We start from the raw sequence: 13457 nt of genomic DNA on the forward strand, positions 1-13457 counted from the left end.
TATTTTTATTTTATTTTAAAATCAATAAAGATAAAATATTCAAACTTAAAACCTCTTTGAATATTTTTAAAAAAAATTATAAATCTTAATTCATAGTTTAACAATATATATCATATTTCTACTGTAATTGTCCCTAAACTTATACCAAATTTCATTTTGGTTCTACAACTTTCATTTGTGTTCCAATTTAGTCATTTCGCAATATTTTTGGTTAGTTGTTAGAGGATAAGCGTAACCAAATTGATGGTTTTATCCATCAAATATACGAAAAATTTTACGGAATTCGACGAGGAGACTAAATTGAAACACGTGTAAGAGTTGGTGGACCAAAATGACTCAAAACCAAGTTGCATGACCAAAACAAAACTCGGACATAGATTCAGGAAATCATTGTGATTAAAAACCATCTTATTTATTTTAAGAAGATTTTAGATGCAAGATATCATGTTGACAAATTCTATGAAACTCGCAGGTACAGATACGTCTCACTTAATCATAAATCAGAATTCATGATTATCAATATAATATGTTAGGGTGCTAAATGGGAGAAAACTACCGTTGTATGTATAATGTATACATTCATTTGAAATGACGTGATTAAAATACGGAGCCCAACTTGAATATAACGAATTGTCATCATAACAAGAAGGTGACAGCGAGTTTTTGATTGTTTGTGTATAAGACGCCATGAATCGAATTTTGATTCTAAGTAGTACGAGAGGGACAATGCTCTACTTGTTTATATCTACTTCCACTCATTTTCACATGAATATACACAAATTTGTCATATCAATTGCTAATAGAAAAAAATTGATGTAGTTATCAACGGGATATCATTGAGGTGAGAAATTAGGGGTTACAATGACCGTCATGTTTTTTACACAATAAAAAAGCTTATAGGTATGTTTGTTTGTTTGTTTTTTTTTTTTTTTTTTTTTTTGGGCGGATTAGCCCTTACAGGTCAAATAGTACACAAGTCCATGTACTTCAAAAAAAAAATTGTTTCTAGGAGCAGCTCAAAATTTAAAACGGGTACCATATAGGATTAAGTATTGTTCATATATTATTGAAAATTTTGTATAAATACCATATGAACTTTTAGGCGTTTACAAACTACACATTTTGTGGGCATTGACAACAGGAAATTTGGTTATATTACGATGCAATTAAGAGGACAACGTTCTTTGTCAACTATGATAAAGTATTATCACTTGCGAACTTAGGACAAGTCCAACAAAACATATATGTCATGCATGGCCCGATGGCCGCTCCCAGATGCCACATTTGCGGCGATTGAGTAATATACAATAATATATAGCTAATATACACTAATCGCGGTTTGTATAAGAAAAATGTATATTGTTTTACCATTAATTACAACCGCAACTAGTTGAATTATATTGCTAATCAATTCTCTAATACAGATGAATTCCACATATATTAGTATGAGATGATCATCAATATAATCAATAAATATGACACAAATAGTATTATTGTGATTAAATTCATTTAAGTCATACGAGGCCATTAGTGACAAACGATGTGGGCATATATGCCCTAGAAAATGAATAAATGGATGATAACTAAATTGCATTCCTTAAGTGAGAGGAAGTTCATGAATTTTACCATAAGTTTTCTTAGTGTGAAGTGAATATCACATCGCCACATAGTGTTAGTGATTCAAACATTATGATATGAGTGGTGGGCAACATAGTTCATATTCCGTGAACTCAAAATATAATATTAATATATAAATACACATGTTATAAAAATAAATGAATGTAAAACACCACGTGATGATGGATCACACCGAAAAAATTCTTGCTATATATGAGTCGATAATAGTATTACAAATTTAAATAAGGGGATAATCAAATTTAAATAGGAAACCACCCAAAAGATGCAATGGATTTTCATGCATATGGCAAGCGCCAATGCAATGAACTCAACACAAGTACTGCTTATAGTCATAGACAATCATCACATCGCTCACAAATTGCGCTTGTTCTTGAATCTCTACTAGCTTTTACTTGGAAGATGTTCGTATCTCTCATCTTTCGTTGATAAAAAAATGTTTAAACCCAAATTCACACATGATCAGTTGATCAATTTCTTTTGAGGAAGACATTGACACACATTTTGCACGAAAAAAAGAAAGGAAAAAAGAAAGAAAGTATATGGTACAGCTTTATATAATCCCATGTGCCACCTAATAAGTCGACATATTTTCGTTTACATCTAAGGAATCCTTTATATTTGCATATCTTTAGTTTAAAAGTTGAGAGGTTTTTCTGTCTTTTTTGGAAAAGTTTTGGCTTTTTCCAATAGTGAAATTTTTTTTTTTGGATAGCTAAAGCCTAAATTTACTGATATTTTTCATTTTGTTATAGAAAGGTAATTTAGACATCCCACATGTCACACAGGCTTATTATACTGGAAGCTTCTTAAATAATAACTTATTGCCAAACAAAGAAAATGATGTATCAACAACAAAAAAACAGTAGAAAATGTGCCTATTCATCTCTCCGTATTTATTGTAAGTTGTAATCCATTTGCGGGTAGTGGTTTTAACCCCTTTGTGGATAGTTGTTAGGGCTGGGTTTAGACGATAAACTAAATGAGGCTCTTTCCTTAGTATATAATTGCGAAGAAAACAACAACAAAAATGATTTTACTTTGCGAGCTACATGCAAATAAAAAAGGTAGTATGCATTATAGTAGGACATATCTCCATAAAAAAAAATTCGGAGTAGATATTTAATATCATGAAGTAAATTACAAATTTACAAACCGACGTTCTAGCCCAAGGAAAGAGTTTGTCGTTTGCTTCTATAATGAGTCTCTTAGTGTTTTGTTCCTATTGGAAATTGAAAAAATAGTTTGCTGGATAGGAACAAATATAAAGAAAAATTCATAAATCTGATTATCTTTTCAAATTATCATGCTCCTCTCCTCTTGGGTCACCATCAATCTCAAAGACAACGATCAAAAAAGAAAAATTGTGAGTTTTTCAGTGATAGATCGATTCTTAGGGTTACAATATGAAAAAAGAGGGATTAAAGAAACTTGAAATAATTGATGGATTGAAGAGAGATTAGGATGGGAAAACATAGAATAATAAGGTGGTGGATTTGATTAAATAGAGAGTATGTTCTTCCATGGAGAAACTAGGAGTACGTGATGCGTGGAAAATGATGAAGCTTGTTGGGGTTTCTTATGGGAAGAGGAATTGTGTTTCCTCATTTAATTTTTCATGTGTTTTTTTTTTTTAAAAGTTGGAGGTTGGTATATAATATATAAAAAATTTGGGGCCTCCTTAAGTGGAGGCCTATGGCCATGGCCCTTCACACCCATCCCAAAGGCCGGCCATGATAGTTGTTGTAGTAGTCCTTATGGTTATTGTATTTGTATTGCCCTTGTGGTAATTTATGAATGAAATTCCCTACTGTTTGATTTTTTTTTATAAAGAAAATACTTATTCAATATGAACCGTTGGACAAATGTTTAAACAAAATAAAATAGAAAAAAAAAAACAATATACTTGTATAAGTTGTTTCACTAAAATGTTAACAATATTAAGAGTAAATATGTAAAAAGAAAACAAAAAATAATTATTGCTTTGGCCTTCTTGAAGATTAATGAACGTTTTGGATTTAAAAAAACATATCAATGAATGCTAATATTACCAACTAGTCTATATATTTGTGATGGTGGTGGTGATGACATTGGGGTGTTAGTGGTCATTGTGACCAATGTAATTCGCTTGTGTAGTGTTTTCTTATTTTGACCCATTGTGACAATGTATTAACTCAATTTTATTAACTTCAGAATGATCACATAATGTCCTAGTTAGGGGTTAAAGTTGATTTAAATATTCCTAAAAGTTCTAGGAATCCAAAGGAAAATAAACAAAAGTTTTCAAAAACTAGCAAAGGATAAAAGGTCCGTTTGGGCTGCTAAATCATCTCGAACGTCCAAAAAAGTCCATACATCATGACAAATGAGTTTTACTCATTGCACCGTTCCCTCCAAAACGGTGGGTCATAAGCCCAAATCGGAGCTCAGGGCCCACACTTGTAACTTGTTGATTTTGCCTTTTCACGCACGATGCTTCAACTCCTCTTCTATCACTTCAACTATCCATTCTGCATCATATTTGAATCTCTTTTATTTACCAAAAAGAAAATAAAAGAACGGTGATATATTAAAACAGATTACCACATTCAGTGCAATTTGAGCTCAATATTGTGATTCTTTTAGTAGTTTCCATCCTTTTTAGAAGGTCTCAAAAACCATTTTCAGAATAATTAACTAAAATCATTAATGATGTGAAATTAAAAAAAATAAAATAAAATAAAAGGAAATTACACATCCCAAAGCACACGCAAACCGTCATCCAAAAAAGAAAAAGCCAACTGGGTAATATTGCCTATATAAATATTCCACCTCCACAAAGAATCTTCACTCACTCCCAGTCTGAATTACCCAAGCCAAGCTCGACACTTCGGCCTTTGGTGTCAACCCCAAAAGCCACATTTCTCACTTTCTCTCTCTAGAAACTATCTTCTGTTTGCTTCCGCAGCAGAAAAATTGCATCAAATTCGGTGACTTTGTAACCTTTTCTTCTTCCACAGTGCTTTGGTTCCTGTGCCTGCCATCATCCTCTATCAGTTGGCTTCTAAATCCTGGTTTCTTCTGTCAACGTCAAAAACAGAGCACTCTGTTTTCCTCTATCTCTCTCAGAATTCGATTTACAGGTATTGTTCTTCCTGGCTGTTCACTGTTAGTCTTGGAATTCAGGTGGGTTTTGAGGTTTTGACATAACAAACGAGCTCAAGTCTCTTTCTTTTTGTTTTCTCTTTGGGTTTTCTAGCGAGCCAAGCAGCGTAGACTTTTGGGCAATTGAGTTTACTGTTACAAGCTGTACAAGTCTGATTTTGTCTCTCACTCTCTCTGGTTGTTGATTTTCCATTTTTTTTTCTTTGAATTTGAAAAGTCGTTTCTTTTTCCAGAAAAGGTTTTTCTGTTTTCTATTTTGGAAATTCTCTGTTTTTTTTATTTTCCCCTTGTGGACAAGGCCAACTTTTGAAGCTCGTTTTCCACATGGTTTCGATTTTAATATGTTACTGCTTTTGTTAATGATCAATTTTACTCATTTGGATTTCGAATTCCTATTGAGTACAAGCTATAGTTGGGTATTTGAAGCACTACTTGGATGAATTTCAACCCCTTGGAGCTTTAAATTTGCTTAATTTCTTTCTTTATCTTATTGAATTTTCGATCTTTTAAGCCTTTTGTCTTAGAATTAGATAAGTTTCCTGGAAAGGTGTTCAGAGTTGACTGCGTTGACTGCACTCAGTTAAAGACGAGAGCTTAGAAGCTTCGCGTTCTGGTTCTCAAGTTGGATGACTCTTCTGATAAGAGATTATTAGTCATCCTTTTGGCTCAACCGTGTGTTCAACTTCAACCTGCTTTTGGAGATTTGACTTTACCTTTTATTGCATCGATTAGCTGGTTTTGTTTTTATTTATGAGAAGATTAGCTATTTTCTTTCATTTTTCATCAATCAAGCCTTTTTTTCCTGTTTTATCCTTAAAAAATAATTGCAACCTTTTTCTGGAATGCTCGTTGAAGTCTGTTTGGTTGCTCAGAAAGCTGAGGAAAAGAAAGGAGCTCTGAGTTTTCAGAACTTTCACCGACTTTTTAAATAAAATTATCATGTATCCAACTGCCCCCCTGCCTGCTGGTTGTGGTAAGCTCTAATCTGCAACCGGTTGGAGGTGCTCTTAGTTGCTTGAAAGTCTAACAGTTTGTTACAAGGTGCCTGAGCATCTGAATGATTTTTTTATTTTGAATGGCTCATAGCTATTTGTCGCTTTCTTCCACCCTGCCAGCGTTTTTGCCCTTTTTCTATTTTTGCTGAGTGAGAATGGTGTGTATTAGAATCTCAAGTGAATTGATTGTTTCAATTAAATGATCATAGTTTCATTTGTTAGTCCTTTAAAGGTTCAATATAAAACTTGTTGTATTTTTTAATCCTTAGAGTTGTATTTGGTGCTGATTTTTGTTTCTGGTGAAGTCAGAATTTGTGAGGATGTTGGAGAAGATGGAAGAGTTCAACATGGAGAAAGTCATAGAGGACTTTGAAGCAATGACAAAGGACGCGGAGAGGGTTCAGAGACAGACCCTTAAGAAGATCTTGGAAGAAAATGCATCAGCGGAGTACTTGCAGAATCTAGGACTAGATGGAAGAACTGACCCAGAGAGTTTCAAGGCTATTATTCCCCTTGTTACTCACAAGGATTTGGACCCTTATATTCAGAGAATTGCAGATGGTGATTCCTCTCCCATTCTCACTGGGAAACCAATCACAACCATCTCATTAAGGTACTTATGAAATCTTCTATTTTACTACTTCATCACTTAGAATTTCTGTTGGAGAAGTTTTGTTTTCTGATATGTTTCACGATATGCAGTTCTGGTACTTCTCAGGGAAGGCCAAAGTTCGTACCTTTCACTGATGAGCTGATGGAGACTACCATGCAGATATTTCAAACGTCTTTTGCCTTTAGAAACAGGTACTGATGCATTTGAGTTTAGCACTCACCTATCTTTCAATTCTCCTCCTTTACTTTTTCTGATGATCTAAAATGAGGCCTATTGTTCAGGGAGTTTCCTATTGTGAATGGAAAGGCCTTGCAGTTCATCTATTCCAGCAAGCAGTTCAAAACAAAAGGTGGTTTGGCAGCTGGAACTGCCACCACCAATGTGTATAGTCGTTCACAGTTCAAGAACACGATGAAAGCAATGCAGTCCCAATGCTGCAGCCCTGATGAAGTAATATTTGGTCCTGATTTCCACCAGTCCTTATATTGCCATCTCTTGTGTGGGCTAATATTCAGGGATGAGGTTCAGTCGATATCTTCAGCATTTGCTCATAGCATAGTCCTTGCATTCAGAACCTTTGAATTACTGTGGGAAGAACTCTGTGCTAACATTCGAGACGGGGTCCTCAGCAGCAGAATCACAGCCCCATCAATCCGAGCAGCTTTGTCAAATTTGCTCAAGCCAGACCCTGAATTGGCTGAACTCATTTATGAAAAATGTTCAGGATTGAGTAACTGGTATGGATTGATACCAGCACTTTTTCCAAATGTCAAGTACATTTATGGTATTATGACAGGGTCAATGGAGCCTTATCAGAAGAAGTTGAGGCACTATGCTGCGGGCTTGCCTTTGTTGAGTGCTGATTATGGCGCTTCTGAAGGGTGGATTGGAGCAAATATCAACCCAAAAGTACCCACGGAGTTCACCTCTTATGCTGTGCTCCCTAATGTTGGATATTTTGAATTCATCCCTCTGAGGAACAACATTGGTGACCAGGAGCTCTGTGTGGAGCCCAAGCCAGTAGGTCTGACTGAAGTCAAGGTTGGTGAAGAGTATGAGGTTGTTATCACTAATGTTGCAGGTAATTCCTCTATTTATTTATTTATACAAGCGATAATTTGCTTTAATCTAATCTAAACTACGGGGAGGGGGATTCCAACTCGGGTGCAGAGTGGGGAGCACATCCGCTCTAGCCAACTTGGCCAAGCCCATGTCTGCTCTTCTATTTAAATTATAATTAGCAATAAGGTTTGCCTTCCTATGAGTCTACAATATGCAGAGTGATTTCAAATTCAATATGCCTACTATGCCAAGCCTTGTTTTCTCAAGAACTGTGCTTCTGAAAATCTATTATTAATCCATGAATTCATCCTTTAAAGTATATCAAACTTGCCTTTTTCTTGCCAGTCCCATTAAATGGGCTTCTAGAAACCCAGATTTGGCCTTAAATGCTGACCATGTGACCCTAGAGCCAGAGGGCAACTGCTTCTATCCTTGTGCCATATCCCTCCTCTCCATGCTGTACGTTGTTCTTTACAATTATTATTTTGTTTCTCTGTATTGTCCCTAATGAGATTCTGAAGTCTCACTAGTTGACGTGACTAAGCCAGCTGGCTTAGACAAATGCATCCATTATTGTTTTGATTCAATCACAGAATAATCTTTAAACACAGTGAAAAAGCATTATACAATCCTCTAGCATATGATCTTTCTATAGTTGTAGTTGGCATATTTGATGTCCCCCATAATGTATCAACATCAGAAATGCTTGATTTGAATACTGCGTTGTTAATCTCATTGGTCTGAACGTCAAGGTCTTATGCTAAGTCTGTGCGGCTTGCTCTATGCAGATACGGACACAATCTTCTGAGAGGAAACAGATTTGTTTTCTTGTTCAGCATGCGTGGCACTTTATATAATTAATCATATAGCCTTGTATTCTCTGTCAACTTGCAAGTATTTTATAGCATCCGTGTTTTTGTTCTCAAAGTTATCCAACTCTCATTTGATCTGGGTAGGCCTGTTCAAGTTTTCCATTACTATCTTTATAGTATATGATGCATGAATAATGCAGCAGCAGAAATATGTTTGGTCAGTTAGTCAAATTAATAGTAATCTAAAGTTAAAAGTACATCTTAATCAGATTAACATGATTTAAATATGCTTAAAAAGAGGTAGATTTTGTATTTTAGTTCTTGGCCATGGAATCTCGAATCCACAAGTCGTCATACAAGTCTTGCTCTTTTATATGAAATATGAGCTGCCATCTCATGTGCAAATTTATCCATACTTGTGCTTTAAAATCTTATCAAATTCAATGTGCAGGTCTCTACCGTTATAGGCTAGGAGATGTAGTGAAAGTTGTGGGCTTCCATAACTCAACCCCGGAGATTAAATTCATGTGCCGGAGCAATCTTCTCCTTAGCATCAACATTGACAAGAACACTGAGAATGATCTGCAGCTAGCTGTTGAAGAAGCTGCCAAGCTGTTAGCTGCAGAAAAATTGGAAGTTGTTGACTTCTCAAGCCATGTAGACTTGTCCACGGATCCTGGTCACTATGTCATCTTCTGGGAATTGAATGGTGAACCAAGCCAAGAGGTTCTTAGTGAATGCTGCAACTGTTTGGATAAATCTTTTGTTGATGCAGGGTACCTTAGCTCGCGCAAGGTCAATACCATAGGTCCGCTTGAGCTTCGAATTCTTCGGAAGGGAACCTTCCAGAAGATTCTAAACCATTACCTAGCACAGGGAGCTGCTGTTAGTCAGTTCAAAGCCCCAAGATGTGTAGGACCTCACAACAACACGGTTTTGCAAATCCTTTGTGGCAATGTGGTTAGGAGTTTCTTTAGTACCGCCTATAATAATTAAGTGTATACACACTGTTCAAATTGAGTGTTGATATATGAACACATTCTGTTTTAGCTTTGTCAAGGCAATATTTTGTGTCTCTCACCTTTCAAAGTTAAAATATCGCTCGCCTTAGCTCAAATGGTGCGGGAAGATGGTAGATCGAATGTTCGAATGTCTTGAAAACAAAAGCATCTCTCATGAAATCAGTTTAGGACTTCCATATATGTTCAAGTCTCTAATACTTTGTGACAGTTTGGTAACATTGGCAGAGAACATAGATCGAACTCTTAACTTATCCTAATCCATTTCATAAGCGAAAATTATTTATTGATATTAAATCCGAATAATTTCCCCACTTTTCATCTATTCATGTGCAATAAATGTAGCGTCGACGTTGAAGAAAAACAACTTTACTGGTCAAAGTATAACTTTCATGGAAGATGTTGACAATGGAAACCCCCATTCACGTGTAATGTCGTGGTATTAGGTATCTTTTGGCATTAACACACAGACTTGAGCCAAGCGCCATCTCCATTCTTTTGTTTATTTGATACGGTGAAGCAGGGCCACATGAGTCTCTTCTACCACAAAACAAAATTTAAACCTAATTTAAGTAGGTGTCTGACAATGCATTCCTCGATAAAATAATAGCATTCTTACTTGCCTAATTTGACATACATAAACAAATACTAGGTGGAGATTGTTTTTTCTTTCATGAAAAGGCCCAAAACAATCTAATATTAGATTGCTACTACTTTACCTTTACAAGTTAACATAGATTTTGCCCTACAGAAAATATTTTTAATGGAGTAAATATGTCACCTAAAAACGACTTCTGGTTTGTTATTAGATTGCTACTTGAGCTTTACAAGTTAACATATCTTTTTCCCTATAGAAAGTATTTTTAATGGAGTACATATGTCACCTAAAAACGACTTCTGTTGTGGTATTCTTATTTTCACACTAATTAATCAAACTCCACCACGACCAAATGGATTTATGAAACATTTCTTACAACAATAATTGTGGTCAACATCGAATAAAATTTCAATTATTAGCTCTATTAATTTTCAATTGCTCTCGTTGGTGTTTAGAATTAGTGAGAGTGGGTTGAAAAATGGATTAGAATTAGGTTTGATTGAGGATTCAATTCTATTTTACAGTAACAAAAAAAATACCGTTAAAAACAAAACTTCTTTAATCAAATTGGGTTGTAAGTTAAGGGATTTGTAGCTCAAGTGGTTAAGAGTATCTGCAATGGTTGCTCAACAGTTCATTTCAGTTCAGTTCAATATTTCAATTTATTAAACTTTTTTTTTTGCAGCTATTGAATTGAACTGCAGTTTCAATTGCAGTAGTGCAGTTCAATAGCTTACAAATAAAAACTATCTTTTTAAATATCTTTTAAAATTATTGAATAAAATAAAATGGATAAAGTTAATTACAATAAGAATTATATAATTAAAATAGTTTTGAAGAGATCTTTAAAAAGAGACCAATTTTGAATATATATATACAGTCCTGATCTCTTGGACCCCTGTAGTCCAAGAGATTTATGGTCACTCACCGTTGGATGTAAATTCAACGGTTGACTTGAATCGGGTAATAATCATTTATGTCATATTACATTTATATATATCATTTTGAACCATTGGATTAATATCTAACGGTGGGTGACCACAATCTCTTGGACTCCCTGTAGTCCAAGAGATTTATGGTCACTCACCGTTGGATGTAAATTCAACGGTTGACTTGAATCGGATAATAATCATTTATGTCATATTGTATTTATATATATCATTTTGAACTATTGGATTAATATCCAACGGTGGGTGACCACAATCTCTTGGACTCCTGTGGTCCAAGAGATCGGGACTGATATATATATATATATATAAAGAAATTAATAACAAAATTTTCATTGGTTGGTGACAATATTATATGAACACTTTTTTTTATGAAGAATTGGAAGTTGAGATTAAAAGAGATCACATTAGAGCACCTCTTTTTCAGGTTATTGCATAACAAATTTTATTATGAATAAGCGAAATTAAAAAGTAAAAAGTAATGTTGTCCATGTGTCAATAAAAGAGAGGCTATATAGTTATTATGGTGGGCCAGCTTATTAATATGAATTTCATTTCATAATTCATTTTATTCACCTCTAAAATGAACTATTGATCACAGATATGAAATATTGATATCTGAAATGAACTAAACTTTACAACTAGAAGTCAAAAGTTCAATTTATTGAAATAAAATTGAAATGACTATCACCATTACAGATGCTCTTAAGAGCATGTACCCTTGCACCTGAAGATTTGATTCCTCATTTTTTGATATCGCTTGTATTAAAAAATATATATAAAGAATTGTAAGTTTATTATTTAAAAAACAATCAAGTTTACGCATTTTCCTCAAACATATAACCGAGGCAAACTAAAGAAAAAAAAAATACAAAATATCAGAAACATGCATTGCGTTGTTGTATAGGTTACACATGATAAAAGACTGTCACATATTAGTCCTGCTAGCCCAAATAAGAAGAAGATTGTATGTTTATTATTCTTTTATTTCGGTCTTCTCGTTAGGTACTGTTAATTAAAGCATACTTTCTCGTCTTTAAAGGGATGTAAATTTGAACTTAAAACGTCTTTCAATATTTTGAAGAGAAATATCGCAAAATTAAGAGCTAGTTGATCTAGTATTGCATACCTTAGACTGCAAATCGTGCTTAAGCAGTACATGATTTAATGCATAGCTAATTAAGAACAAAAATTCAATGGTCCTTCCTTGGATTATATACAGAAGCTCCTCTATGAATTCATTGAATTTTTTTTTACAAGCCAGATAATATGGATTTTGTACCTCTTTGATGAAAGTTAATATGGATTTTGTTGCCTTCTATGGTAGATAGCATCACATTTGATACCCTTGTTAATTTCTTTCTTTTTCAGTAGTGTGTTCAAAACCATACAAACTTCTAAATGTAGATTGGTGAAGAGCACCTGTAATTAAAAGTTGGAGCACCACATGCATGATTTGCTTTGCTTATTGTCTTATCCCAATATGAATAATGAGCAGGATCTGTCATGCTTCTGGTAAAAGACAATGTTATCCTCATCAAATTTGCACATGATATTGATGAACAAGAAGGAAAAAAATCTCCCTATAAAGGGCACTACAGTCATTCCAAAGGTATTCAATCAGGGGTGCATCCACCAAAACATGGTGTGCCCATTATAAAATATATACAAGAGAATCTGTATGTAATTGGGACACTCAGAATATTGCATGCTTGTCACTTGTCAGCCCAACTCTCATATACTTTTAATCAGTCTATTAAAACAATCTTGGTGCCAAGAAAAATTTCAGACCAAAAAATATGCAAGAAACATTGAAACGCAGAGAAGAAGATCATCAGAAAGAAGAGGCAGAATTGGGCGTATGGGATTGTGGCAGCCCCTTATATGACTCCTATGAATTGGTCAGAGTCAGTCATCTGATCGAACGGCATCTAATGGCATTGCCCTCTCTAGGAGGATCAAGGCGGTTCATCACCAATCTCTCTCATCTTCCATCATTAGAGATGGCCTCCTTGAGTGCCACTACCATATCATCAAGGGAGGGCAAAGGGTCATCTTCTTCTTCCATGGTGGGTGGCTTGAGTGAATTTATGGGGATTAGGAAGATTTGGAAGAGGAGGGTTGTGTTTGGAGGAAGAAAAGACAAGGCCAAGAAAATGAAAACAGGGTTGTCTGGCTTTTGCAATTTGATTGATCTATGGAGGCAAAAGGATCACAGGTGAAGTTCCAGTGTTTGAAAAGCACAAGTTTATATATACATACGTATATATTTTATTTTCCTCATTCTTGCTTTCTTCATTTGCATCGATGAAAGAAGATACCAAAAGAAAAACAAAATGTATATTTCTGGTTTATTTTGCTTCTTTTGTGATTCAATTTTATTTCTGAACCAATTCAATTTTATTTCTGAACCAATTCAATTTAATCTTATTTCTAAACCATAAATCTGTCCATTCTTTTTTATTTGTCTCGCGCATTACGTCAAACTCTAATAATAACGTAAGTCCTATGCCTGCGATGTGTCACGTATATTGCAGAAAATAGGATGAAATTTTAGTTGCATGAAGTATGATGGAATTGAAGTGGCCTGAAATATGATGGAATTGAAATCTTGGGTTCAATTGGTCATACA

General features: G+C 34.6%; 1 protein-coding gene across 2 annotated transcripts; it reads left to right on the plus strand.

Moving 5' to 3' along the window:
- The first annotated feature begins 4452 nt into the window (after window positions 1–4452).
- Window positions 4453–9341, plus strand: LOC117618563 (jasmonoyl--L-amino acid synthetase JAR4). Of its 2 annotated transcripts, none has more exons than XM_034348191.1 (5): window positions 4453–4757; window positions 6080–6387; window positions 6477–6578; window positions 6669–7468; window positions 8713–9341. In XM_034348191.1, exons 2-5 carry the CDS (start codon window positions 6095–6097, stop codon window positions 9255–9257), a joined length of 1740 nt encoding a protein of 579 aa, XP_034204082.1. In that variant the 5' UTR covers window positions 4453–4757; window positions 6080–6094; the 3' UTR covers window positions 9258–9341. The 2 variants fall into 2 exon arrangements, with proteins under 2 accessions (XP_034204082.1, XP_034204083.1); XM_034348192.1 differs by having other exon boundaries at window positions 4481–4757; window positions 6084–6387.
- Window positions 9342–13457: the final 4116 nt, after the last annotated feature.

Source organism: Prunus dulcis, chromosome 2 (assembly GCF_902201215.1).
Source record: "Prunus dulcis chromosome 2, ALMONDv2, whole genome shotgun sequence".
Classification (NCBI taxonomy): Eukaryota; Viridiplantae; Streptophyta; class Magnoliopsida; order Rosales; family Rosaceae; genus Prunus; species Prunus dulcis.

Bases quoted from the DNA above. Each gene is read 5' to 3' on its own strand.
- LOC117618563 (XM_034348191.1), top strand. From the start codon at position 6,095: ATGTTGGAGAAGATGGAAGAGTTCAACATGGAGAAAGTCATAGAGGAC. The intron at 6,388-6,476 runs GTACTTATGAAA...CACGATATGCAG, and splicing joins ATCACAACCATCTCATTAAG to TTCTGGTACTTCTCAGGGAA. The intron at 7,469-8,712 runs GTAATTCCTCTA...TTCAATGTGCAG, and splicing joins TGTTATCACTAATGTTGCAG to GTCTCTACCGTTATAGGCTA.